Source organism: Coturnix japonica, chromosome 4 (assembly GCF_001577835.2).
Source record: "Coturnix japonica isolate 7356 chromosome 4, Coturnix japonica 2.1, whole genome shotgun sequence".
NCBI lineage: Eukaryota > Metazoa > Chordata > Aves > Galliformes > Phasianidae > Coturnix > Coturnix japonica.
In genome coordinates, this window is record NC_029519.1 from 15,619,317 (window position 1) to 15,647,032 (window position 27,716).

General features: G+C 42.1%; 1 protein-coding gene across 1 annotated transcript; it reads right to left on the minus strand.

Annotated features, from left to right (window-relative positions):
• Nucleotides 1-8,382: 8,382 nt before the first annotated feature.
• On the minus strand, nucleotides 8,383-18,485 carry ESX1 (ESX homeobox 1). Its single transcript, XM_032444397.1, has 5 exons — nucleotides 18,196-18,485; nucleotides 17,910-18,120; nucleotides 17,785-17,830; nucleotides 12,462-12,748; nucleotides 8,383-11,560 (listed from the first exon to the last, which is right to left on the minus strand). The coding sequence occupies exons 1-5, from the start codon at nucleotides 18,293-18,295 to the stop codon at nucleotides 11,344-11,346; spliced, it is 861 nt and encodes a 286-aa protein (XP_032300288.1). The 5' UTR covers nucleotides 18,296-18,485; the 3' UTR covers nucleotides 8,383-11,343.
• Between the last annotated feature and the right edge of the window lie 9,231 nt (nucleotides 18,486-27,716).

The following is a 27,716-nucleotide window of genomic DNA, read 5'->3' on the forward strand; positions in this document are numbered from 1 at the left end:
CTAGAGGTGGAATTTTCCCCATGCTGAAATCAATCCTAATGGCATAGCTGATTTCAGATGTGGTGGTGTTTGCCGTCTGCTGATGTATGTGTGGTATGTATGTATGGTATAGCATGTATGTTCTTAAAGAACATGCTGTTCTCTTGCTTTGAGGCCTTTTTGCAAAGACTGCAGAATTTGCCAGTGGGATTTTTCCTGCTCACAGTGAGGTCTGGACTTGGCGGTGTCAAAGTGTAAATGAAACACCTGTGCTCTGTCCTGCTCCATCACCTCCAATCCCCTGCTAGCTCTGCTAAAGCATCCAGGTTGAAATGGCACAGACAGAGGTGCACCTGCCCTCAACTCCTGGTATCGCTGGTCACCAGAGAGAGAATTCCATCGCACAACATCTTGAAATGACCCAGAAGTATTTGCCAGGGCTCACCTTATAATGCCTTCTTTCTGGCCATCGCTGTTTCTGTTGTCCCAAGAGTTTGTTCTTTAAAGAAGCACTGTCCTGGCCTCCTGGGACTTGCCTGTTCCTTGGTAATCTCAGCAGCACAAGCAAAGAAATTAAGGATTCCTCTTGAAAAAGAAATGAGTTGCTTGAAAAAACCCTCTTCCAGGCTGGAGGCCTCGGTGTGAATTCTGCATGTTGCAGTATCTCTGACTTGCTTCTGAAAGCCATGTTTGCAGACTCCGGCTTCAAGGGGTAGGAATAGGTCTTGTGCTGATGTAATTGTCCTTGAGACACCGCTTAGCTGTGCTGTACTCAGAAGTGTCATCTTATTCCCTGCTGCTTTTTCTAAGCATGTGCAGACTTAACTGAGAGCCTGGTCAAGGCTCTGGGAGCTTTACAGAAGGGAAGAAATGGTCAGTATTTTTGAAAGATGTATGTATTTTCTGCTCTAATTAGGTAGAATATGGCCATAACATTATCAGTTCAATTGAAAGTATGTCAATAAGAGGCAGTTGTGTGCTACGTAAAAGGGTCTTTTGTTGAAAACTGGCCTGAATTACGACTGTTTTATACACATTAATTTGCTTTGTACGTACAGAATGGAGCTGATTGAACAGCATGATTGTCTGATGAGAGCTGAAAAGCAGCACTTGCTGTAGGTAATTTAAATTGAGCCCTATTATCATTTACGGATTTATTCTGCTTAGAATCAATAGGATGAAAAAGGGTCTGAAAGCTTTAAGCTAATGCTAATCACTTTTGGGTCAGTGACTCCTTGTGTTTAAGTTATGTATTTCTTCCTTGTCTTCACAGAGCTACTTGGAAACTGAAATATTTAAAATATCTTCCACTGAAGAGAATCTCCCCTCCTAATTCACAGAGCGTTTGGCTCTGATAAATGTTCTATTATATTGAAAAAGTTCCCTGAGAAGGAAGTAACACCAAGCAAAAGGACAAAAGAGATGTTCTAGAAAGAAGTTCAGCATGAGTACCCCGGAGGTTTTGATTTTAAAGCAGAATTCTGGGGGTCTGGTGATTGAACTTGTCCTTAGGACACTGAGTGAAGCCAGAATTGGATAGTTCTGTGTTCTATTACAGCAACTATTTTGTTTCTGGACAATTTCTCTTTTTGGGTTAGAGGTATCACTGGACCTGGGACAGAAAAGACTAAAAGGAGGGCAGAATCAAGCTGTTTCTGATGCAATCAACTGGGGGAATACAGTGAAATAGAATAAGAAGATGTGTTATTGGTTAAATAGGACTGGACATAAAAAATAAAAGCAGTTTGACAAATGTAATTGTCTAATAAGACCATGGCTGTTGTCTTCAGGGCTGCAGGCAAGAGACAAATGTGTGCTGCATGATGGGACAAGCTCCTAGAAGAAGATACCCCCCCCATCATTCTGCCATAGTTCCCAGCCCTCCAGACATGATCTGTTCCCTTTGGAGTTTAGCAGCTGGTGCCAAAAATACATCTTAAATAGAAGGTGAGATTAAAATTGACTCCTATTGCAGTAAGAATGTCTACTGTATTAATAATGCCTATATTATGAAGAAAAGTCATTTACTAGCTATGTAGTAATGGATGGACTGTGCTCCCTGCAAAGAAGCCAGGAAAGCAAGTGAGAGGAGTGTGCTGAACTGCATCTCTTTAGGAACTGGATGTACAAGTCTGTGACAAAGCTTACTGCTCTCCAAAATCTACAACTTCAGCTAAATTTCAAGCTATGGCAGGGGAGATTCAGGCTGGACATTAGGAGGTATTACTTCTCAGGAAGGGTGGTCAGGCACTGGAATGGACTGCACAGGGACGTGGTGGAATCACTGACCCTGGGGGTGTTCAGTGAACGACTGGATGTTGTGTTGAGGGACATGGTTTAGTGGGAGCTATTGGTAATAGGTGAATGGTTGGACTGGATGATCTTTTAGGTCTTTTCCAACCTTGGTGATACTATGATTCTATGACTTTAGTTTTAGCTCTTTTAAAGGAGTTTTTTTAAAAAAAGCATGTTAAACTTTCTTGTATAAAAATAGGATGAAGCAGCTAATATGCTTCCTTGCAATAAATAGCTATAAAAACATCAAAGGTTTGGATAACTGTTAGCTGTGTATTTTGTAATGCCTATTGTATTTCCATTTTGTTAGCTCTATTTAAAGAGCGGTATTATCATGCCCCATTTCCTGTTAGATAGTTCTATTTGTCTGCACTACAGGAGGCAGGAGATTTTAGGTCCAAAAGAAATTATCTCTCAGTAAATTACTCCTAACTCCATTACTGAATACTAAGCACTCTCCCCTGGCTGTGTGAGCAGCTTGAAGAGATAACATTGCAATTTATTTATTTGTTTTGTCCCACGTATATAGGTGACACACAGACTCATCTGAGCAGAGACAGCGATAACTGACAGGTACATTAGATCAGACACATATAGCAAAGTTTACTTTGATTATGTAGTAAGTGTGAAGACGTACAGTAGCTGATGTCAGTTTGATCTCTCTTATAGTATATAATGGCTTGTCTCTTTCATGGCTGAATGGACACTAATTTTTGTCTAATAAGTAAGCTATCAGTTGAGAGTGTTTTAGAGAGTAGCCAGAGTTTTTTATCCTACCGAAAGGGAAACCATTCGTGAAATTATTTTAAAATTTGTTTGGATTGCTTGTTGTATTCATTTTTTCTCCTTCTCAAGTCCTCTGTTTACTCAAAGGTACTAACGGTACAATATTTCGGAAGGACCTGCTGTGAATCTATTGCAATGTGTATGAGACCTTTCCATATTAAAATAGTTGCAGAGAACTGAATATATTCAGTCTATTTTGATGCGTGTCTGCCAAACTGCAAAGTCTGTCTGTACCACTTTTTAAACTATAAAGGGAGAAGAGAAGCCCTTCTGGGTAACCTAGGAAGGATCTAAGACTGAAGTGTTTGTAGATGGTATGTTTTCTTATTGTTGTGTGGCCATGATTCTGGTTCCATTTATGAAAAATACCTTTCTAAAATATGTTTCGCAAGGCGTAATATAACAGGTCAGTGATGTATTTACATTAAAAATTGACAAGCTCTGGAAGGGAAGGGTAATGTTCTATGTGTTGCAGCAGAAAGCCTTTTTGGTTACTGCAAGTATGAAAGGAATTATGAACATCTCTGTACCCTGCTATGTTTAAGTCTGTGGACTCAGAAAGGCTTATTTCATCATTGTTATCTCTTGTTTCTCACTAAGAGGTTGAGCTATTTTAACTCTAATTGAAGTGAGGTGCTAAAGCCTGGCATGTGTGGAGCTTGTTCTTGTTCGTTGGGTTTTTTGTCTTTCTACCTGGGTCATTGCTGGTGTGTAGAACTCATGAAGAGCACTGTGTTACTGGGGATGCCAGGAAGATGTAACGGTGAATGGACACCACCTTGTCAAAGGCAGGATGGGGATAACGTTTCTGATCCAAATGTTCTTCTGTAAGCAAAACTGCTGACTACTTCAGCGTTAAGGTTGTAAATAATTGTGTCAACATGCTTTTGCAATCCAAAGGGGCTGAGTATATTAATAATAATATTAAATTAATATTAAGAATATTAAACAGTATATTAATGTTGCCCACTATACCATGTGCCTTAGTATCACATCTCCTGGACATGACCTCAACTGAAGCTGAAGACCAGCTTGTGGAAGCTGTGGTCTTGGATCTGCAGCACAGATGTATATTTGTCTTAAAGGTTTTCAAGAGTAACTGCTCTTGCAGCTTAATGAGGTAAAATCTGTAAGAGCCATTACCAGTAGGGTTCTCTGCTGCTGTCACTTGGCCTTGGGATAAGAAACTGAGATGCAGGTAGTGTTCTTGTTATTAAAATCAAGACTTTCCTATACACTCTAATGCTTTGATCTGCTGTTTTCATATCCTTGGTGCTGTGCCTTAGCTGTCCTTGTATTCTGCTCTGCTTTGGAGGACTGCTTGTTTGGAGAACTGTGTGGCTGGCAGCAGTGTCTGAATGCCTTCCATCTCCTCTTCTGTCCTCCATGTGCAGCTCCTTCTCTGTCTTAGAAGGCGAAAGCTTACAGTGCAACTGCTCAAACACCAGAAAAAAAGTTTTATTGCTTCAGTCAGCAACTTCTCCACTAGAACAGTTTGAGAACATGCCAGCAGAAGTAAGACTTAGCTGTTTCTGATAACTTACAGATGAGAGATTGTCTCTAGGCTCTTCTCATACATTAACATGGCCACTTGTTTCACTTATTTTTCTGTATTCTCTTTGGGATATACAGAAAATAAGGCTATAATAATGTTGTCCTTTCTTGTCTTCTTTCACAAACATTAATCCCATGATTTTTTATCACTACAAAATAACCCTGGAGATAGGGCAGTCTGTGGATCAGCTTGTATGAAACTAGAAAACTGAAATTATTTTGTTTAATTGTGTGTGAAAGTCAACTTTTTTCAAAAGCTCTGGCTGTGACTGGGTACTTACAAAATGCAATGTATTCTTTTCTTTAGCAGATCACCTAAATACATTTTACTAGCAACCTTTCTGAACCAGATGAAACTGTAATTCAAGCTGTCTCGTCTGCTTCTGCTTTAGTTCACAATAATGTCACTATGCAGCTCACACCAAAGACTTAAGTTTTTATCTGGACAGCTGCATCAAGTATTTTGTCCTAGTTTTTCTGCAGATCATTACTGATAAGGTAGCTTCTCTAAAATAATAATAAAAATCCACAATATTCCATTCCAATGTGTGTGTGTGTGTGTATATATATATATATATATAAATGTAATAGTTTCTCTTATATATAAATGTAAAAGTTTCTCTTCTCCATCAGTGTGACTTTGCAGCTCATTCCAATCCTTCAGTGACTTCCCACTGGCCTTTGCGGATCACAGCTGGAATATAAGAAACCTTTCTGCAGCCAACAAACTAAGTTAATGTTAAGTTATAATGCAGGGTATCACCCCTTCCCAGAATTGTGGCATGCTGCTTGACTATATGTCTTTGGCCCTCTGATGTTTGTCCCTGCATTTGTTAATAAAACAAATACATTAAGGATGGGAGGCAGTGTGGCCATGTGGTGAAAGGAGAGGGCCCAAGCACAGGGCTTGGCTGGGCCCAGCAGCAGTGCTGGGGGTGCCTTGGCAAAGGCAAGTTTGAGATGAAGCAAAAATGCTCACTCTGCAGTGAGTGAGGTAAAAAAAAAGTGCGAGGAACAGCAATGGGGTCAAGGAAGAGGTGATCCAGGCCCAGTGCTCTCTCAACCCCTGCAGACCCCACGGTCCAGGAATGGATGTGACTCAAAGGAATGGCAGCTGTGAAGAGTGGCCCACATGGGAGCACTCTGTGGTGGCTGCAGCCCATGGAGGCCCTGGGGTGCAGCATTGTGGAGGAAGGAGCAGTCAAGAGCTGCTCTCCTGGGCTGCCCACAGCCCCCATGCCCAGCTTTTCTCCCCTTGCTCTGTTGAGGATGAGGGGAGAGAGCGAGTAGCCAGTGGGTTCCCAGCGGCTAGACAAGAGAGGCCCAACGCAGTCACAGAATTGGGTTGGAAGGGACCTTAAAGTTCCTCAAATGACAAAATTTCATGCCATGTTTGGAAGGACTTTATATTCCTGCTTGTTTTGTTTTGTTTTAATAGCAGGATTTGATCAGAGTTGGAGATCTCTGCTCAAGGATACATCAGTAGGTGACAATGAGGGCAGTAGTCTTACTGGACCTTCAGCGGCAGCTCTGCAACCCATGTTTCCTTGACCTCCTGTCCACCCCTGCGTATGGCTTCCATTTCCCTGCAGTAGAAATGGCTTGGGCACTTGCACGCCTCTGCTTTGTGACAAATGTGCAGTGTGAGGTGAGAAGCTCAGATCTGTCCTTCACACTGACAATTGCTTGGGTGTAATTTCACTTTCATACGTTGCATGTATGTGTGGAGACTTTAATTATAAAGTCATGTTCATGTAAAGCTGTGTGTTTGTAGGTAGTTTCACACAGGTGTGGATGGGCTGTAATACAACCTGATGGCTGGGTTTCTTTGTATTCTGTATGTCGAGGTGCTTGAACATAAAATATATAGATACGCTTGGTCCTTACCAGAATTTTGTGCAGTTTGGGCCATTGTGTAAGAGAAGTACAGGTGGCATCCGCATCATCTTGTATTGCATGTATTTTGTTCATGCAGCTTTGTGGGAAGCTAAAACTCAGAAATTTGCTAGTAAATATGATTATGTTACATAGCCTTTATATATATATATAAATATATATTTATACATATATTCTTCTGGAAGTCTAAACTTCATCTAGTTGTGATCCATTGCATATAAGTAAAGGGTTGAAAATGAACAAGTTGTTAAAATTCTCAATAATAGGAAAACTTTAAAAAGAGTTCATCATGAAATTGGGAGTCTTCCTTTTCCTTTCACATCAGGCAATTTTTGCAGGGTAAGCAAGTTAAACAGGATTATTACCAGACTGGAGAAGAGTTTTTATAGATGGAAAGCCTATAAGTAGGGAAATTCTTATGTACCTGCTTGAAGTTAGCAGATCTCTTTTTCCAAGTGGCAGCACATCCAGATTTATCCTTCAGAAGGAGAAAAGTAACACTGCACCCCCTATGGTTGGCAAATTTGCAGTGAGGACCCTATTACAAGCTGCTGGTATATGTTATATGATGTCTCATATAACTTGAAATAAAGGAGTCACTCACACATTCATAATCAATACAATTACCACTACTTTACATGAATTAAGTAATTTGTATGGTATTACTGTTTGGGGCATTTCTATCCCTATTCAAAGCACTTTTTCAGTATTTCAGCCCTACTGATGGTAAAGGCAGGTGCATGCCAGTTACCCACAAAACCAAGGCAAAGCTCTATGGGGAAACTCTTTTATGTCTATCTAGATTTGAATTTGTAGTCCCTTTCCAATTACTGTGCTAATTGTTTAAGAGATTGCTAGACTAAAAAAGTTTTTAATCGCTAATCTGTTTTTGAAAGGAACTATGGGCTCAAAACCCGAACTACATACTTCTTAAATTAATTTTCTTCATGAATACTTCTTTCTCAATACAGATTTGTGAGTCAGAACACCCTACTGTGCCTGTTTCTTTTGTCTTTTCTTCAAACACCTGGCCTATTATTCCCTCTTTTTTTTTCCCCCCAACAAAATTGCTCTTTCTTTGTAGGCGAGGTTCTGATGATATTATGCTGCTGGAAATACACAAATTTACCCAACATCCGATTCTATTAGAACTGAATGCGGAGCAGAGGGAAAAAAAGAGAAAACCAAACAAAACTCACAACTGAGCCAAAGAAGCAAACTGCAATAGAAATATTTTCGAGTGCTTCTTGAAGAGATATCAGTATATTGCAGAATCTGCACACAAAACACCTCAACAAATTCTAACGTGGAGAGTAAAGTCAAGAGGTTTAATTCAGTGACTGAGTTTTTTTCTCATAGTGGGCTAAAGCCTGTAGAAAGGGAAAAGAGGGGCGGTAGTGCGCTCAGATCTTCTGTGCCGCTTTGAAAAACTTCCCCCAGATTTTTGCTTTCAGGAAAATCAGACAAACCCAATAATAATAATAATAATAAAAGCAGGGAGGACTCCTGGCCTGCTTCAGCTGAAGCCTGTGCCAAGAGGCTGTGTGGATGTCACACAGAGAAGAATTAGGCTGCAACCCTGACAAAAATCCTGCAGTCTTAATCCAGATCAGTGCAGGCTTTGCCTAAATTGCAGTGAATTTGTTATCCCATAAGGCAAAATGAAGTGTCTGGATATAATGGTGTGTGAGAAGCTCTGTAAAACTGCAGGCCTGGTTACACTGGGAAAAGGCAGGAAAGTAAATGTTCCTGCTTGGTCTGTTGTAAGACTGTTGATCCGTGTGTTGCTATGAATCAAGACCAAAGGTGTTCCAGTTAAAATCTCCCCAGCATATCTTAAATGTCATTTAAACACTATATTTTCAATAAATGTTAGCTGTACCATTTTATTTACATTTAAAACAGAGAGATGTTTCTGAACAAGGAAAATTTTCCTCTTAGTGCGATAGATAGTTTGTTAAAAATAGCAATAATTCACTCAAAAAATCTTGCTGAGTTTTGGTTACAGGAGCACTTTGATTCTTAGAATGATTTCAAGTGTTGCCCTGCTTATTTGTTTCCATAATACCATTAGCTTTCACAGATGGATTTTCAATTCATGTGAAAAAAATGGAAATTTCTTGGAAGGACTCATAGCAGAAAACGTGAAATTGGGTTAAAGAAAATGTTTCAAACAAAACCCAGGTGAAGCACTGGCAAGCTGTGCTCTCTGCTAATGCCTGCTGACACCAATTTCCACCCAAATGGCTCAAGCATGCAGCGCTGAGGTAGGAGAGGAGGGTGTCTTAGAATAAGGGTGCCTTCCTATTGAAAGAATCTGTTAAGAACACCAGCAAAGCAACCCAGCAGGGGCTTGGGAACCAACCCTGCTGTCCAACCCCTGTTGTTTCCAGAGAGGGGTCTGTGGCATTTGCAAAAGTGGCCCGTGTGTACTATGTAATGGTAGGTCTGAGTCTGCTATGAGCTGTAGTGCAAGGAAGTGTGCAAACTGCTGTCCCTTTAATCATTTGTGCCCATAGCTATTAGAAAAACCTTGATAAGTTGCCTCAGAACTTAACTGCTGAAATTAGAGGAATTTTACTTTGTGAATTTATTTATTTGCAGGTGAAGTATTGTTGGCCCTGCAGTCAGTGATAAAGTTTCTGATGAAAGGACAACCTTCAGCAGTTATTTTTTGTGTGCTGCTTCTAGTGAAATTGTCTAGAAATGTAATTTGGCAAAAATAGCTGGGTTTTATGTTTTTTGCAAAGTTCTTTCCTGAACGGCTCACAGTGAATGCAGGACAGTTCCTGCTTCTTTAAGAATGGCACAATCTGCTGTGCTGTAGAACCTCCTCATGTTGTAGGAGTACACTGGCAAGGGAAAAAGATATACAAATGTGGACTGTGTAATGAGTTCTCAAACCATTGACCTACCTAAAAGGTTAATGTGGAACAAACCCATTGCTTGAGTGGGTACTGTGTTGTGCTGCCAGTTGGCAGCCTGGGCGATGGGAGTGTCTTGGCGGAAGTAAATAGCTGCTGTGAAAGAAAACACAAACTTTTTTGTGAGTGGTCCTGGTTATGTCACTTTGCAAGCCTAGTCCTGCTCAGCAGGCTAAGCAACAGAATTATACTCTGGGTAGAAAGCTTGCTTTTCCTAACAGTAAAATACCACTGCCTTCTCCTAGCGAGAACCACGATGAGATTTATGAATCCAGAAATACTTGTAGTTGCTTACAGCTCAAGGGTAATCAAAGCAATTAGTAGTTCAGAGGAAATGAAAAATGGATCTGCCTGATGCAGCCAGCTGTGCTTAGGTTTGTGAGCGAGAAGGACAAACTCAGACAAGCATAGAGCAGCAGCAGCAGTCAGGTATTGCGAACTCTGCACTCAAACTGCAGCCTTGAAAGCATCTTTGACAACTGAGTAGTCCCAAAGTTGCTGTGAGAAAAAAGTTCTGAAGAGTACAAAATATTTCATCTGAATTTAGCACTTGTGAAGGGTTTTAGGAACCAGACAGTGTCAATAGGAGTGTTCCATGTTGTTCCATCAACCCTCAGAAGTGGAGCTTGCTGCAGATGCAGGCGAGGCAACTTACAGGTGTCCTCAGCTGTTGGCCTTTCTGATGTGATTGCTAAGCAACAATTAGCACTTACATAACTACCATTTGCACTGTCATGATGGTTTAATCAGTCCTCACAACAGCCCTGTGAGGTAGGCAAGCAAGCTGCAAAATGAGGAAGATGCTTATCTTCGCTTAACACGCACCAGAACAAGAGATAGGATTGCTGTTCTCAGTCTCATTTCACAGATGGGGAAGTTCAGCAGAAAACTCCGAAATGACTTGTCTGAGGCCAGGAAACGAGTTCAGGATTTTGCTGAGCTACAGACATCTGGTCGGTAGGACTTCTGTTTATACCAGTGCTAGAATCAGTTCAAGGAAGAATTTAACATTTCATATTTAGTTCTCACTTGAATTCTCAATCTACTCAAGGCATCAGACATGGGAATTTAAAAGTCACCTGTTAACTTAGTGGTCTGTTAATATTTGCCACTAGTCATGCTAAAAGTATTCAGTAACCTCATAAATACAGCTATTAGCTATTTACTGATACTTAAAAATGCACACAGAGAAATACACGCCATTTACTGCACATTAACAGCCTATTTTCACAGGACACAGATTTCATACACAAAGGATTTTTTAATTATTAGCCACTGCCACTGAACATAAACATCTTCTTTTTATGTTTAAAACAAGATATGTTTTATACAAACCTGGTTCTGAATCAAAAGCCTATATTGATAATACTTGACAGCTCCTTCCTGCTAAGCCTAACATGCAAGATTTCACTGGCATCTGTACTTCAACATGAAGCATGGTTTCAAAGTTAAGAACATATTATATACTGGTTCTTACATACTGTATGTAAGGGTTCCTCCTGAGAAATGAGTTAAGAATCACTTCTAAGACTGAAGTTACTCCTACAAAGAATTCTGAATCCTTGAACCAGCATCCAGTGACTTCGGGGATTTCACAGCTTCAGTTTCATGTCAGCCTGAGTTATAAAGATCAGACAGTTCCTGTTGGTTTTTTTTCTTCTTTTTTCTGTACTGTCAGAAATTGTAGGTAGAAATGGTGACAAAAGTCAACTTGCTGCACGATTTCACACTGTGATGAAGGAAAACAATTTTTAGCAAGGTTATTTCCTTGTTGCCCATTCCATTTTGTCCACTATAGGTGGAGGGACTGCAGCTGGGTGCGTGTGTTATCCCTTTTTAAACGTCTCTAACAGGCGCTGCTTGTTGGAGCAAGCATTCCCTTCTGTGGCTGTAGCCCGTGGGAGAGCTCCTAACAAAGTTCTTTGTTAGTGTTTGAGATGAAGTTTAATTGAGGGATTTGTGCTGAATGTTCCTTCGCTTTGAGCCTCAGCGCTGCAATGCTCGATGTTTTCCTTTCAACTGCTGCTGGATCAGTGAAGGCAGTAAGAGCGGGGTCTGATGGAGGTCCGGGGGCTTTCATGAGTACTGAAGCTGTTGTCATGAGAGGATTTAAAGCACTGAGAAACCTGTATTTGAAAGAAGTCAATATTATCCAAACTAAGAAGTGTTTTGCAGAACAAGTATGTAATGAACTGCAGGCAAAAAAAAAAAAAAAAAAAAAAGATGAAATAGTACTGGGAAATAATTTGCCAAAATTTCCAGTTTTTTCCAAATGTACACTTTGTTTTGCAGAATATATTTTAGCTTTATTTTAAAGCAAAGCCTCTTGCTTTTATATCAACAAACAAGACAGCTGATCAGACATGGCATGCAGATACCCTGAATATTGACCTGATGTTAAATCCTTTCTGAACAAACCTCGTATGCTAGAGATCAGCCTGCTCTGTGAAAACAACAAGTTATCTCACAGAAAGACCAATGTATGCAGCTGTTTTTGCAGCCAGTTTGTCCAGAGAAGTTATTTAACGTGAAAAGCAGCATTTGTCCGTGTGGCAGAAAGCTCTGCCTATTGATGTGGATCTATGGTACAGGCTGTAACTTCAGCAGGAGGACAGCACTGCCTTTTATGTTTGTTTGTATGTATATATACACATAACAAACATGCTTTTTCTTATCTTAAGGATTGCCTTCTGACATCCTGCGAATAAAGGACTAAAACTTGCATGCCGACACATCTGGAAGCCATGTTTGTCTGCAGTCACATCTTTATGGTGCATAACCTGGGTCAGTGTGCAAGGTAACATCTCACAGCTGTTATTCAAACAGCAATTATGAGTTAAGTTTTCACAAGCATAACTTAAAAACTAAATCTTGTTTTTCCTCAAATCATGTGATCCCACACAGGAACACTAGTCCTATTTAAGCGAACTTATTTATCTGAGAGCACAGTCATTTGAGAACATGCGAGTATCAAAGTAATACATTCGTAAATATTTTGAGATTTAGGGGGAAAAAAATAGTCAATACCTTCCAAAGTGTGGATTTAAGATGGGATTTCTGAAGAGAGAAGTCCAGGTAAGGCTACTGAGGCCAAATGGCCCTAAAGTTGAAGAAGTAAAAGCAGGAGACATGGATGGCACAGCCAGTGTTGAGAAAGGCATCGACCTCCATGTGTGATCGAGGATGGGGGAATGGCTGAGTGGAACGTCCAAAAACAGTCCAAGTGGGTGCGTTAAGGAGATTCCTGGAACAGTCCCCAGAATTTCAGTTTTTTCACGTTTCCTCCACTTTGCCCTTCTATTTTGGAACCAGACCTTGAATAAGAAATTATAAAGGTATTAGCTGAACTTATTCTGGAGTTTATCTTACCAGCTACAACTGCATGCAGCGATAGAGATGGCAAAATCTTTGCTGTTAAACTAAAGCTCATCTCTTATTATTAAAGATCAATTCATAAATACGTTAGTGGGTTTATTAATAAATAAATTAGTTATAAATACTGTAAATTCAATTTCTCTAGCTCTGAGTAGTTCCATATGGTAATATATAAACCTATCACCTGTGAATTTGAGATCAGTTATTAAAATTATTATCCTTCCTAAGATAGTTACTGAAAAATAAATTTCAACAGAGCCTTTCAAAAAGTGGCTATTTCTGCAGAGAGACCTCAAAAAACACCTTAGTTGTGACTGTACAACCAGGTAGGCCAAATATGTGGTGTGTGCTTTTATCTTGATGACCAGGACTTCCGTTTTTATACAGGAGATTAAGAAATAAAGCAAGAAGCTTCTGTTATCTACTGTGAATGTAAACCGCATATAATTATTGCAGCAATTAACCAAATTAGAGTGGAAGCCGATATGAACTAGAAAATCTAGACAGTTGTATTAGAACAGGGAATCAAGTTGTTCCTAATGGAGTTTTAACTAGTAGTGGTTTGAGCTGTTGAGTATTTAACTTCTTTCAGCCCAATTAGTCATTGTTTTAGCCTAGTGAGCGTCTTTTAAAGAATATAGTCAATCCAATCTATAGATCGGAAAACTGATTTTTCTCACTGTTATTCTTAAGCATTCACTGTGCTGACCCAGGATGGTAGGAAAGAACAGAGTGAGGAGCATTAAAAATAAATAAATAAATGATCATCAGACTATGCTGCTGAAGTTGCACACTCAAAACCCGAATGTACTCAGCTGCGTGGGTCTTTGTGTCCCCTCTTGCTTTGAGGGCCATTCAAGCTGGATTCTGAACTGGATGTGGACTTGGAAGAAAGTCATTAGCTCATAAATCTCATTCATCACACTTCTGTATAAGTACTTTTGAAATCCAGTGAACTGCCTGTAGAAGTGATCTGTAAATAATAGTTAAATGTTCTAATCGGGATAGTTTATTTAGTAGAAAATGGTAATAGGAGGCATGAGAGTTCCTGGAAAGATTGCATTACATCCTATATGGAATTAGGGCTCTCTGAAATTTATTTCTGATGTAAGATAAAGGTGGACTTTAAAGATGAATGTCATTTACCGTGCAATGTAGTTATCTTCAGAATAAGAATCTATCAGTGTCACTAAAAAACCCCTAAAAATCGTACATTGCAGAGACTAGCAGATGCTAAAATAGCTGTTCCTTTCGTATTTGCTTCTAACACAGTCATTCTATACTGACAATCTATTATGAAAATCTCTGATTTTTTTGTGGACGTGTGCTCTTGAACAGTTGAATATATTATCTGCAATTATGTCTCAGTCAAAATGTATTTAAAGAGTTCTAGGTTTTTATTGCATAGAGTCTAAAAACTGGCTTTTGGAGCTTCCCAGCTCCACTTTAATAATCAGAAATGGTAAATAAGCATTTGCAGTGACTCAGTGGCCTTCATGCACTTGGAAGGAAAGCCCCCACAAAGCAGGGCGCTGCAGGATGCTGTGGCTTTGCTGTCCTGATGCTGATGTTCCTATGCACGTCAATGACATCTACACTTGCTGTGGGGTTCTTGAAAGTCCAATGAAGAATTACTACTATGGTCCTTTCATTGCACATATTTTATTGCCTCAATTCTGGGGAACTTCTGTCCTCCTGGAAGAGCAATTTGTATCACTCAGGTTATGTGTGTAAATGTACAGGCAATTGGCAGCGGGTGGTGCCAAAAATGAGTTTAATCACTTCTAACAGATTACTGCTTAAAAGTGTCGTAATCTTATACTTGTATTTCCAAAATGTTTTAAGTGGAGCTTAGCTGAGATTTTACAGATCACGAATTCAAAGGTGTTAGTATTTTCTGTCAGAATAATCAGATTACAAAGGCAGTGAACTCTCCTATGCTGTATATATGCAAATAAATCCTTTCCTAAAAAGGAAATAATGTGCTGCAAAGGCATTCCTTTCCTTACTAAATCTTAGCATTGTTCTTCAGTCTCTTCATAAAGAAGATGAAAGGTGGGCTTTTCTGCTGCTTCTGTCCTAAAGCAAATCCATGTGGTGACTCAAACTTAGTATTACAGATGGTTTGGAGTTTACAACTAAACTTATATAGTCATCTCAGATTTTTTATTTATTGAAGTGGAAGGAAATATCAGCATAGATATCTAATAATTACCCTCTGGAAAAATGCTGGCTTTCAGCTTCTTGCTGGTACCTACTCATCAACTCAAGTGATAAAAGGGGCACAGACACACCTCATACACAATGTGCATATTATAGTCATTATCATTCAGATTACTCATCTTGAAGCTTTTGTTAAGCAGTTCTCCTTTGCTTCCTTTAAAAGGCTTAACTTGCCTTTCCTCTATTTTCATAAATATTTGAAGTGCCAAGCTAAATGTAAGAGGAACTGCTATGCTGGTCTTGAGATCTTTATAGTATGAGTGCAATAGCAGTGAAAAAATACCTTGGGGGTAAAAAATACATCACTTATGTATTTGAGTAGTTCTCAAGGAATGATGAGTTTTGAACATGTTCAAATTGTACACAAATCCAGATCCTTTTTGCACTTACTAACATTGCACATATGTGACAAGAGAGTTATAAAGGAAAGATAAGCATGAAAAATTTGATGGCTTTCTTGTTGTAATTTTCTTTAAAAATGTATCATATTTAATTGATGTAATACCTTGCAGTGATTAGAATGACCTACAGAGGTGACTGAGTGTATTGTGTTTCTGCTGTACCCAAATACAGGATCCTAATCCTGTACAACAAGGATACTTAGATCAGTGACATTCATAAGCTCATGTTTGAACACTGATCTAGTTTACAGAACTAAAACACTCAAGTAATAGTTCAGTCTACACATTAAGAAAACAAAACATTCCTTTCACTTTTTCCTATTTTCTTCCCATAGCAGCAATATGAATTATGAGCTGAATGGCAAGAACTGATGTAAGTGGTACTGAGGAGCTTCCCAACACAGGCGTTGAGAGTAAAGAAACGTTTTGCAGACGTTCACACCATTCCTTTTCCAAGGTAAGAAGGAATGCAAAGATTCTTGCTCCTAGCTCTTCCCTTCCTCTGTAGAAGCAAATAATGGGGGTAGGGGGGGTTGATCTCTTTGAATTGATGCTGAAATGAGAATATATTAGTAGGTATTTTTCTTCCTTATTTGTTCATTTTCATAAAAGACTGAATGATGCAAGAGTGAAGGACAACACAGCGGCTTCCGCCCATTTCAGCTAGCTAACAAGGAGCATCCCCAGAGAAGTAGACCCCAATTTGAGAACACTGAGGAGAAGAAGTGGTCTGGCTGCATTTAATAAGATTAGTTTCCTGAAGTTACACTGGAATAAATTAATGTTGTTGCTTTTCATGTAGCTTTTAACTTACAGTACATTGCTATCTATTCATCCTCTTACCTCCAGGCTTAGTTGTCTTCTGTCTATCACAGGACATGAACATCTGCACAAAGCACAAGTACTGTGCCGTGTAAGTTCTCCTTAAGCAAACTGTGCTGTCTGGGTGCTTGTGCCCAGTAGACTTGTTAGGATCTGAATCAGACAAGGAGAATGCAGGTACAGGGAACAACTCTCTGACATTCTTTCAAACATCAACAGGAGTATGTTCCTTGTCAGTGCCATTCTGACTCCTTCAAACCTAAACATTTCTATGTCTTCTAGCGGCGTCATTAGGAGATGAGCTCCTCTTTACCATCTACAGCTGCACCATTCCTTCACCAGTCTAGAGAGTGGGCACCGTATGAAGCAAACGTGACAGTGAGAAGGGTAAGCTTTTCCACATGTGTTCTTTCCACCTGTGGATGCCATGTGTCAGTGTCAGATATTGGGGTATTTCACTGAGTGGAACGCTTAGTGATGGGTGGTAGGAGAGGGAAACACACATCATTTCCTCCAAGTCCACATCACAGATATGAACAGTATATCTGGATATTCTCAGATGAGTGATCTGTGAAGTACTGTTAATACTTTTAAGGTACAAGTTAGAATAGAAAACTAAAAAAATGAGAGAGAGAGAGAGAGAGAGAGAGAGAGAGAGAGAAATAGAGCCTTACACATGTCAGCTAACATGAACCACTGCAGATCCAGTGATTTAAGAAGTGACAAGATTTATAAGTATTGGTGGCACCAAAGCTAAGCAGCAGTAAGGAGGGATGTCACCCAGTTCTCAGTGCTTCAGGAATAAGGCCATGCCCAGGGCTGTGCTGGAAGAGGAGCTCACTCATTATCTATACACAGCACAAGCCAGGTGCAGTGCAGTTTCCTTTCTGAGCATGAAAATACTTTGCAAGTCTTCACAACATTTAAAACGTCTTCAAAAAGAAAAAGCAGCACCAGAGCACCTCACTTTTGTACAAAAGGGACTTCTACCTCACGCTAGAGATGAGCCTGAATGAGGGACTTCTCAAAACAGGACTAAATGTGACTGCTTTGAGTTGGGGAATTGCGCTGGGGTGTTTGTGGGCTGCGATGGTTGGTCTCTGTGTATCTTGAGTTCTACGGGTGCTGCTCCGACCACGTCCCAGCTCGGCTTCACCACCCCCAGTTTGCTACTTGAATGCCACAGTAACTCGTACTTGTAAAGGATAATTCAGCAGCGGGACACAATTTTATCGAGTTAAACTGGAATGGGAGAATGGTGCGCGTTACTCTCAACACCTTGCTAAGTAACTTCTGCCGCCCCACGGAGCCCTCACTTTTACACCGCTCTCGTAACCCTAAAGCTCTGGAGACAGTACCTGCTTTAGACCCCGGCCGTGAGCGCTTGGCGCACAGCGGTGGGACTCTCGCAGGACGCCGTCAGCCTCCCCGACGTGGGAGCGCGTCCGCGTCTCCATCCTCCGGGAGCCGAGAGCACAACGCGGCGCTCCCCCAACCCCTCGCCCCTCGCCCCCGTGGCATCCACCCACCTGCACACGGGCCTCCGTCAGCTCCAGGCGCAGGGCCAGCTCCTCCCTGCGGGGCAGCGCACCGTTATTCGCCGCACCGCCCCGGAGCCCCGCAGCCCCTCCGCCCGACCCGCCCGCTCCGCTACCTGGTGAAGACGTCGGGGTAGTGCGTCTTCTGGAAGGCCTTCTCCAGCTCCTCCAGCTGGTAGCTGGTGAAGGTGGTGCGGTTCCTCCGCTGCTTCCTTTTCAGCGCTGCCGGTGCCTCGCCGCTCCCCGCCGCCTCGCCGCGCGGCCGCCCCGCTCGCTCCGACGCCGCCGGTTCCTCCGCGGGGTCGGGCCGCGCCGAGCGCTCCTCGCCTGCGGGGAGAGAAGCGGGCTGTGAGCGCGGTGTGCCGACCCCATCGCCCCGTGGCCCGCCCCGCCGCCCCGCACCGTGCCGTCCCGCCGCGGAGCCGCGTCCCAAGATGCCGTCGATGAAGTAGGAGGTGAGGAGGTGCAGCGCCGGCGGGGCGGCGGGGGCCGCGCTGTGCATGGCGGCGGGCAGGCGGCGAGGCGGCCCCGCGCTGGGTTTTATCGGCGAGGGCAGCGCCCGGCTCCGCGCCCCGGCATTAGCATTTCATTAGCGCGCTGTCGTCAAGGCCGGGGGTGGGACGCGCCGGGCTCCGGGCGGGCGGAGAGCCGGGCCGGCCCTTTTTCGGGTCCCCGCGGGGTGCGCGGTGCCGTCCGTGCCCATGTCCCCGCGGGGGGCCGCGGGCACAAAGGCGGGGAGGGCCCGGGCCGCGGGTTGCCGGCACGGGGGGGGTGTTGGGGGGGGGGGGGGGGCTCCGCTCCGCAGGAGGAGCGCGGATGCTCCGTGGTTTTTGCTGAACTTCGGCGCCCTGAATTCAGCAGCTGGAAAGCGCCGCGTGCCAACGGGTCCTGGGAAAGAGAGCAAAAGAGTGCGAGGGAGCTTGTGTTTCGAGTTAGTTGTTAGCGCAACAGTTCCCCGACAGGAGGACGCTGCTTCCCCCAACAGCGCTGTGCTCTTGCTGCCGTGCGCTGCTGGAGTGACAGCAATTGGTGACACGCTCCCGAGGTCGAGGTTTTGGAGGGTGGGAATGAAGTGCAGTTTCCTGGTGGCTTACAGGGAGTGTAGCAAAACAGAGATTAAAAAAATCGAATCTAAAAAACAGTGGCTGGAAGTTGAAGCCGGACAAACTTATTAGGAATGAAGCACAGACATGAAACCAACCCTTGAGCATCATTAATTGTGGGTTCGCTGTCTCTGGAAAGCTGTTGATGGGGAGATGCTTCCTGAGTTTGTGACCCGCACGTGTGACCGAGTCAGCTTGCTTCTGTAGCCTCCAAACACACACCTTGCTCTGCTGTCCCTCTCTCTAACACTGTTTAACACAGGAGAGCTTATGTTAAACGTTTTCTTTTTCCATACAGATTAAACAAAATGAAATACCAAATTTCTGCATGTTCTCATGCAATTATGTTTCCTATGGTTTTAGTGACTGTACCATACACTTGTTCCACTATTAGTTAACTGGGCTGTGTGTACTATACGTGGTAGAAGTACTGTGTGTACTTTTTTCCTAATGCACTCCCTAATGCTTCAGTGACCTAAAGAACTGCTCGTGTTTTCAATGTTTGCCACTGTGGTTTTTTTAGCAGCTTTTAGATTCATGTGTTGAAGACCTTACCTGTGCTAGAAGGCTTAGGTCCTATTTCATGTTGGAAAGAGCAATGGTTGTATGCAAATACCTATAATGGAATTTCTTTCTGTTTCAGGAAACAGAATTTGAGCTTTTGAATTTCTTCTGCTCTCAAGAATATCTGCCAGAACCTCACTGAGGAATGTGTTATGTGTGCAACACCTGCATTACCCTCCTTCCTGCGCACATCTCTTTGCCCCGGGAGGAGATCTTGAATCTTGGAGACCAGATGGTGGAACCCCTGTGAGATCTCCCAAAGCCAAAAGCAACAGTGTTTTACTGCTACTTTGTTCCAAACAAACCAAATCCAAGAACAACCAAAACAGCAGATAAAGCCCCATCATCTCCTTGCTACTTTAGTAACAGGCTCTTTACCAGAAAGCTATTTTTCTTCCTTCAGATGTATTTTGCTAGTGCTTTCTCTTTTAAAATTGAGGTAAAAATAGTATTTATCACTAATGGCTGGATGAGGCAGTTTGTCCAATTTTGAGTTTTTGCACATCGCTACAAGGTGCTTCATTCCATTAGGTTAGTTTGGTAGCACTGTTTACAATGAGGTGAATCATACTATTCCTAGAACCTTTCAAGGATGAATATATTTTAGGCATTATTTCTCAGATACAATTTAATTTTCCTTTTCTATTTGGATATTTTGGGATTCTTCATGCAAGTCCCATTTATACTGCTGACTAGACTTGTGACATAGTATCTTACAGTTGTGTTGTGCCTTACTGTGAGCTGGAGAACGTCTCATACTTGCTGCCCAAATCCAATGAAAAATGCCCATAGAAAGGGTGATCTGAGTGATATTTTCATAATTTCGTGTTTAATCAACCTTGCTGCCACTGCTTTCTTGCTTTTGTTTGTCTTGCAAAGTAAAATGTGAGAGAGAAATTATGACATTATCCTTGTTTGAAAGTGGTGGAAAGATGAAAGGCAGTGTATGTGTATGTTTGGAGATGACAGTAGGGTTGGAACTTTGGGAGGGTCCTGATTCTTGCTGTATTTGAATTGTTTCTTGGTTTGTTTTAAGGACACATTATGAGTGTCAGCATTCTTTATAGAACCTCACAAAAAGATAGTTTTGTATTTAAGATTAATACTTAGATTTTTTAAAGCAAAGCCTGTCCATAATCACATTAAAGGAAAATGATGAGATGGAATACTTGGCTAACAGGAGAAACTTCTTGAATGTCCAAGGAGTTAGTTTACCAGCTTAGCATAGATCTTCACTGGCTTGAAGATGATGTCAGCTTCTTTAGATACTTCATTGCAGAAGTTGAATGAAGGAGAAGCTTCTCTGAGAAGAGCTCTGAGTCATCTTGGTGCCTTAGGAACTAGATCCTGAAGGATGCTGAGCATCTTTAATGCCAAGGTACCTCTCCATATTATTCTGTATTCTTATTAGTTGAATTAATATTTCATTGTGTTTGTTTTACGCACCTTTCTGAGGGTCTGGGTGAATTGGAAGGTCGGCACTTCCTCTTTTTATGGGTTTAGATCTAGGTATGTGACAATCCCACAAGTACTGGAGAACTGGGAGTCTGAACTCCTTAGGACAGAGCCCTGCTTGGCTTGGCTAGATTGCCTGAAGTCAGTTGATAACCTCTTACACCAGCAGCGCTTGAGTGCAGTAACTCTTTTGTAATAGAATCACAGTATGCTGGTTTCCCATTTCACTTAATAACTTCTGAAAATAATGTAACTGCTTTTTGCTGATGAGGCATACCTGACTGCTTGGAAAAGAATGTGTGTGCAGTGCAAGGCAAATCTGCTTCCCATTCTGTGCTGCATATTCAAGAGCACAGTAAAATATTGGTTGGAAAACAAATGGTAATTGTGGTACTGCTGGCTCCCTCTAGAGAAGCCATTGTGTTGGGATGATGAACACCGTTGTCACTGTGTGCTTTGTGACCGACCAGCCTGGAGCAGCCTTCTGTTGTGTCACCATCCACACTCTGAATTTTAGGGCTGTTCTCCCTTTGAGGGCCTTTTGTTTTAGACAGGACAATAAAGGGAGCTTCAGTCTTCTCTTTGTGTATTTGGTTCTTGAAGGTGATTGTTCATGAAGGGCTGGCATGCAAGTTGTAAGATGTTCCTTTTGGAGTTACATGATAAAGTGCTGTGAGAGAGAGCTTGAACAGCATAAACATAATGCAGTAAGTGTTCTCCCAGCAGCTGGCACAATGGACTACTTCTCAAACCCTGTAGGTTAAAAGTAAAGATAAAAATCTGGTAGAGCTTAGATATGGACCACAGGTCCATGGAAAAAATAAAAACAACTGATTTATTTTATTTTATTTCTAGGAAATGCCTTTTACCAGATGACATTCTTCAGTACTGACTGGTCCTCCAGGGTTCCTTTATGCAGATAAAGAACGGATACTCAATTCTTCCCAAGCATGGCAGTGCTATGACTAGTTCAACTCACTTGTGTGTTTGCGAACAGGGACCAAAGGCAACCTCTTGAAGAATGTGAGCTGTCTGGTAAGGTGGAAAGGCTCTTACACAAAGTGTTTTATTTCTGTCCCTTTTCCACAGCTGGAGTGTTACTGCTTCATCCTTTTTCTCTAAGGCAGTTTTTGCTAATGCTGACTTTTCACATGGGGAAGCAAGGCATGAGAGGATGGAATGATACTGGAAAGGTGCTGTGGTAGTCTGGGTTTGTTAAGTACTGCCTGTGCTCTGCCTTGCTGGGTGAACTGTTAGAATGTCCCTTTAAGGACACTGACTTTATAACATAAGAAAAATGTTCTAGAAGGCATAACTGTAGAAACCCACACTGTGTGTGCATCAATTCTTTCGTCAAAAACTAAGCAAAGCAGCCTGTTGGTAAGTAAAAGTCTAGAGAAGTAAGTGTATTTACTTGTGTGCATACGGCTCTATTTGCAGCTATTCCTTACATGCCAGGGATTTTGCTGTATTCAGCTGTCACGAGACCTTTGCACTGTTTTGTGGATTGCATCTCTGTCTAATTCTTGCCTTTTAAACTGGCTAAAAGGAAAAGGATGAAGAGCCTTGCATTTGGTCACTGAGTGATTTGGGGACTCCCTCTACTGGATTTATTGGAGTACTGAGCCCAGCTGGGCTCTGGGCTATCCCATGTGTATGGGAAACTGGTAATCACAGCCTGAACCTCTGATTAATCAGCTGAGGCAAATGTTAGGTCAGCTGTGGGAGCACAGGTGAGACTAATTTAGCTGTGGTCCCAGAAGGGGTGGAGCTTGACTCCACCTCCTCTAGACCTCATTTAAGGGCTGACCACCACTGAGGCAGTATCTCTTGGAGATTGCTCCCTGGTGGAGGTTGCTTCAGCATTTCCCAGCGAAGGCATCCATATTAGTGAGTTTTTCCTCATAAATAACCTTTTGAATATTTGTCACCATCTTTGTATCGTTCCTCCTTACACCATGCCTGTCTGACCATGGCAGCTGGGCTTCTGGTTGGTAATAGTGCAGATGCAAAGCAATTTGGCTCTGATACGTATTGGCCTGCTAATGGCGTGCTGTTACCAAGTGAATTTTCAAGAGAAAATGACCAAGTGGCTGACTGAGCTGAGCGAAACCTTTACACCCAAGCAAGCAGTCTGTGCTGCTGGGAGCATCTCATTTTTCTCACTTCCATGTGTATACTCAGTATGTAATATTCACTAGTGGGTTCTTTTTTAGATGGATGTGAGACATCACATTCTCAAACCAAAGAACTGTTCCTTGTAGCTGCCTGATGACCTGTGTGCTGTGTAAAAGCGTTACAAACTCTTCCTGTGACCAAGTTCGAGCTTAATGACAATGTGGAGCTGCTTACTTGGGCACTTCTGGGAATGGAACGTGAGCTCATTGCTCCCTCTCGTGGTTATACGTAAAAATAAAAAGTTTCAGGAAAAAGTGCCCATACTGCTGCGGATCAAATTATACTTAAATTAAATTCATTAATTTAATTATATTTATATAAATTCAATAAATGATTTATATAAAAAATCATACTGTGTTGTGATCAAATTAAAACGAGAGCTTTGAAATGAGCTCGAATGGAATGAAAGTGAAGGGTTTGGTGAGATCAGAACACAGCCCGAAGCAATTAGCTCTGTCAAGCTAACCTAAATGGTACATTGTCCTCTGGCTTTCAGACAGCCAGGGAATGCAGAAGGATGAAATACTGTTATATACATGCTTTTTTTTGTTTGATTTTCTTTTTACTTACATATTCAGGAGAAATAACAGCCCAAGGCTATTTGTGTAGTGCTACCTACATTTTTTTTCTGTACTTTTATGCTGCTTGATATATTTTTTGCCATCCTGTGTCCTCAAGTCTTCTGCAGGTTTGTAATTCAGTATTAGGCAATGTATTCATTCTGTGTCTTATTTGATTTCTCAGCCTTAGAGAGTACAGAATATTTAGATAGAAATCTAAAGATCCTGCCTCATAGATGGAAATTACGTGAATTCCTACCCCTAAAATGAGAAAAAGATTAGCAGGACCCTGGGTTGCTGTATGCTGTGTAAAGATGTTTTCCTAGACTTTTAATGTCACATTTGCCAATGTTCTTCTGTTGGAAATGTTTGAGCACATTTTTTTATGCGTGTCTTTATAGTGGATGTCATATACGATGTCATCTGTGGTACCAGGAGTTTGGTTTGATGAGGTCTTTATTGGTGGTGCATAGTTTAAGCCTCATCTCTGCAATGGGCTGAGAGGTTACTACGTGCAAGTGGGAGAGTCTTCCAGCATGGCCAGCTACTCCACAGTAACGAGCAAAGCCTGATTTGAAGATACTGAGAGGCAAGTGAGGAATGTCAGGGAGCTGAGCAGTTCTGTGATGGTTAGAGCTGGTTGACTGTATTTCCTGGTTAGAACAAGAGAGACAGGTTTAGCTCATTTATACTGAACCTAATATGATAGAGCACCTGGGTTAGTAACGCCCTGCAGTTCATGTTGTGCCTTACCCTCCCAGTTGACCTTAACTACATCCATTTAGTGTCTGCAATTTCCAGTATCACCAGTAATCTTAAGGACAGGATGAACCACTGGTATTCTCTAGGTGTATTGTGGTCCTGAGAATGTGGTGAGAGATTTAAGTGTTAACAAAACTCTCTGATTTTAATATGGTTCTCTTCATAGTTCCAGTAAAAATTGCTTGTTTCCCTTTGTTGTGGTTTAAAGACTTAGAGTATACTAATGGGCGTGTAGATATCTGTAATTTTACTGCTGGCATAGGAAAAAAAGGAAATCAATAGTTGCTTTATCTGGGCCGTTCAAGTTGCGTATGTGGTGTGGTGTGCTGCTCCCAGTAACTACAAGGGAGGGGGCTCTTTTTGCTCTGAAATGAAAAGCTGAGGTATTCTGATGGGATCACATGAGTTATGGGAGGTCTGACAAAAAAAAGTCTGTATACTGGCTCTCACTGCCTGTTTCCTTGTGAATCTTTATGGGTACTGCTCTCCTTCCTCATACAGACAATAACATGATTTTTGTCCCAAAGTAGCCCTGTAAAATGGGAAGGTGTTGCAATTACAGAAAAATGAAGCAGAGATTTATTTTTACATTAACCTGTAACATAAATATCTTTCATCCTGTCGGGCTCTTTCCCAGTCCTTGCTAATGGACTAAACTTGCCAGTTTGTCTCTTTATCATGTTGATAGACCTGTTAAATGAAACCCTGAGAGATCAGACAATTTAGTCCTGTGGCCAGTGGCAGCTTTTCACAGCAGTGATTTCTAGCTGGGTTGTACGTGCCAAATGTCCAGGCAGCTTGTGCTTATCAGCATCCATTATACTTTTTGTTGACTTGAAGCATTAATAACCTGTCAGATTAGGTAATTAGGCTGTCTCTAGTAGCCTGGGGAAATTGTTTTTCCCTAACTGATGGTATGGGCTGTGCGGTTGTGCAGATAAGCACTTGGTCAAATGGTGGTTCAGGCGATTTTTAACTGGCCTTGTTGATGAATGCAGAACAAGTGCTGAACCATGAGGGGCAGGTAGCAACACAGTCACCAGGGAAAAAATCTTGCCCCTTGCAGAGCGCTTGTCAAATAAGACTCTTATGGCTCTGATTCTACAGATCTGCTGCAAGTAGGAGTAGCCCTGTTAATTTCAGTGCTGTGGTGGTTTTATAAAGCACTGCTCCTTTCTTCTGAGTTCAGCTGATCCCTGACATGGGTGAACTCAAGGGATCCTCTGTAGGAGATGTTGTTTTACTTCTGTGAGCAAAGCTGGCTGCTATTGGTTCCCGCTGCCATTGGAAGACTTTGTGTGCACTGACTTTCTCTCTTTGGCACTGATGGAATCTCTTGTATTCAGGAGTTGCTTCAGCAGTTCACAGAGGTGGGAGAGGACTGTTTATTCCATTGGAGCAGGAATCCCACTTCTTGGGTGAGTGACATTTACCTGGTTTTAGGAGCCATTTATCTTCAGTATGAAAAGGCAAAGGCTTGTGACAGCATCCATCAAACAGATGTGTCACTTCAGTTATGTGAAGACTTTCTGTCAGAATAGACAAGAAAATGAATTTTCCTGAAAAGCTGTTTGGGCTTCCCATGACTGAGGACTTACGTGCTCAGAGCTTACCTGCTTACACTTGAACAAACAGATAAGATGGGTGCAAGGGTTGCAGAGGTTTGTTATCCTCTGATATTGTTAAGGTGAAGGAATTCTTGCCCATAATGGTATCTGAAGAGAGAACTCGACTATATGCCCTGTCAAAAACATACCCACACCTCTGATTTGGAATGATGTTCTGGAGAGCCAGCACACAAATAGTGATACTGCAGGTGTGACTGTTGCTGCTGACAGATTCCCCCAAAAGACCATGAGATGGCAGCAGCCAGATGAGCTCAGCTGCCTGGTGCTGTCGCTTGCAGGGACACAATGCTGTTTGCTGTGCTTGGGTGCAGGGGAAGTCTGGCAGTTGGAGTGACCAAGTGGCCTCTGCACGGATTGGTGTGATAGCAAATGTCTTGGCAGAGAAGGCTTGGCTCTGGCTCAAACCCACCTGTGTGCACATTTTGCACTCCAGGTAAATGCAGGGGGCCACTGGCAGATCTGTCAGTAAGTTGCCACTGTAGACACATGCCTCTGCCCAGGAAGTTTACCTGTGTTTGCACTTCTGTTCAGCCCCAGATGGGGTGACAAAGATCCTGCTTTTGAATGTCAGCAAAGAAGTTTTGCTGAAACTTTGGCTGCTAAAAATAGAAGATGACTTTGAACTCTCTGCTTTTGATTTACTGCCTGAACGTCTTTGGCTGTGGGCTTTGGTTCAGCATTAGGCATTAGACTGAGATGTCCCATTGGGCATTCAGCCACTGAGCCAGACAGACACATCTGGATCCCAAAAGCATCTGGCTGGGCTAACACATTTCAGAAGTCTCTGTGCATTGCATTTGTAGGAAATCTGTGCATCTCAAGATGCTGCATCTTATTTTCTAAGGTCACTGAGCAGGTGTGGCCTCAGTATCTGTTGAACTTGCTGCAGGAATCCAGCTGTCAAGGTCCCACAAGCCCAGTGAGTTGTGCTGGTGGATACAAGATTGTTCTTGATCCTCTGTGGAGTTTGCATCACCCATAACAGAGCACTGATTCAGTTCCTGAGCCCTCACAGTTCTGTACTGTAACTTAAACCACCACTGGTTCCAGCCTGTGAATGTTCTGCTGTGGGAGCTGCACTGGCCAATTCATAGCCTGTGTGGAACTGGCTGAAACAGCTGAAGGTAAGAACTTTCTTGCTGGGTATACCTGACCCCTTCAGCTGCTGCAGCTCAGCTTGAAAGTGCTTGTGCAGCAGAGCACAGACATTTTGGTACTTTAACTTAAGAAGTTCCGTTAGGAGTCCTTGGCTATGGCAAAGTTCAGCAGAATGCTGCAAGCACTGGGTTCTGCTTCCAGCACAGCTTTAGTAGTGTCCTGATTTGTGCACACTTGCTCTGTTTACCAAAGTGAAATGGATTTGACAAACAAGGAGCGGTAAGGACAAATAAAAGCAGATTACATTCTGATTGGGCTTCAGCACCATGGCCCAGGGAAATTGAGCTTATACTAATAGAAAGTAGCTGTATAGAATGGGACATTGAACCACATGGTTCCTCTTTGAACATGTGTCATGGTTTTGTAATTTTGCTATCAGTATCAGTATTCCACATCATAACATCATGTAAAGTATGGATACTTCTATTGAATGTGCAGTCCACAGAAGAAGACTACATATCCCAGAGTACAACAGGGTTAATGATAAGTCACGGGACCAGGACGCTGTATAATCT

Excerpts from the sequence above, each read along its gene's own strand:
- ESX1 (XM_032444397.1), bottom strand. The coding sequence starts at position 18,295 with ATGCACAGCGCGGCCCCCGCCGCCCCGCCGGCGCTGCACCTCCTCACC. Across the intron at positions 18,121-18,195 it reads CTCCGCGGCGGGACGGCACG|GCGAGGAGCGCTCGGCGCGG; the intron begins GTGCGGGGCGGC and ends CTCTCCCCGCAG. Across the intron at positions 17,831-17,909 it reads TACCCCGACGTCTTCACCAG|GGAGGAGCTGGCCCTGCGCC; the intron begins GTAGCGGAGCGG and ends GCTGCCCCGCAG.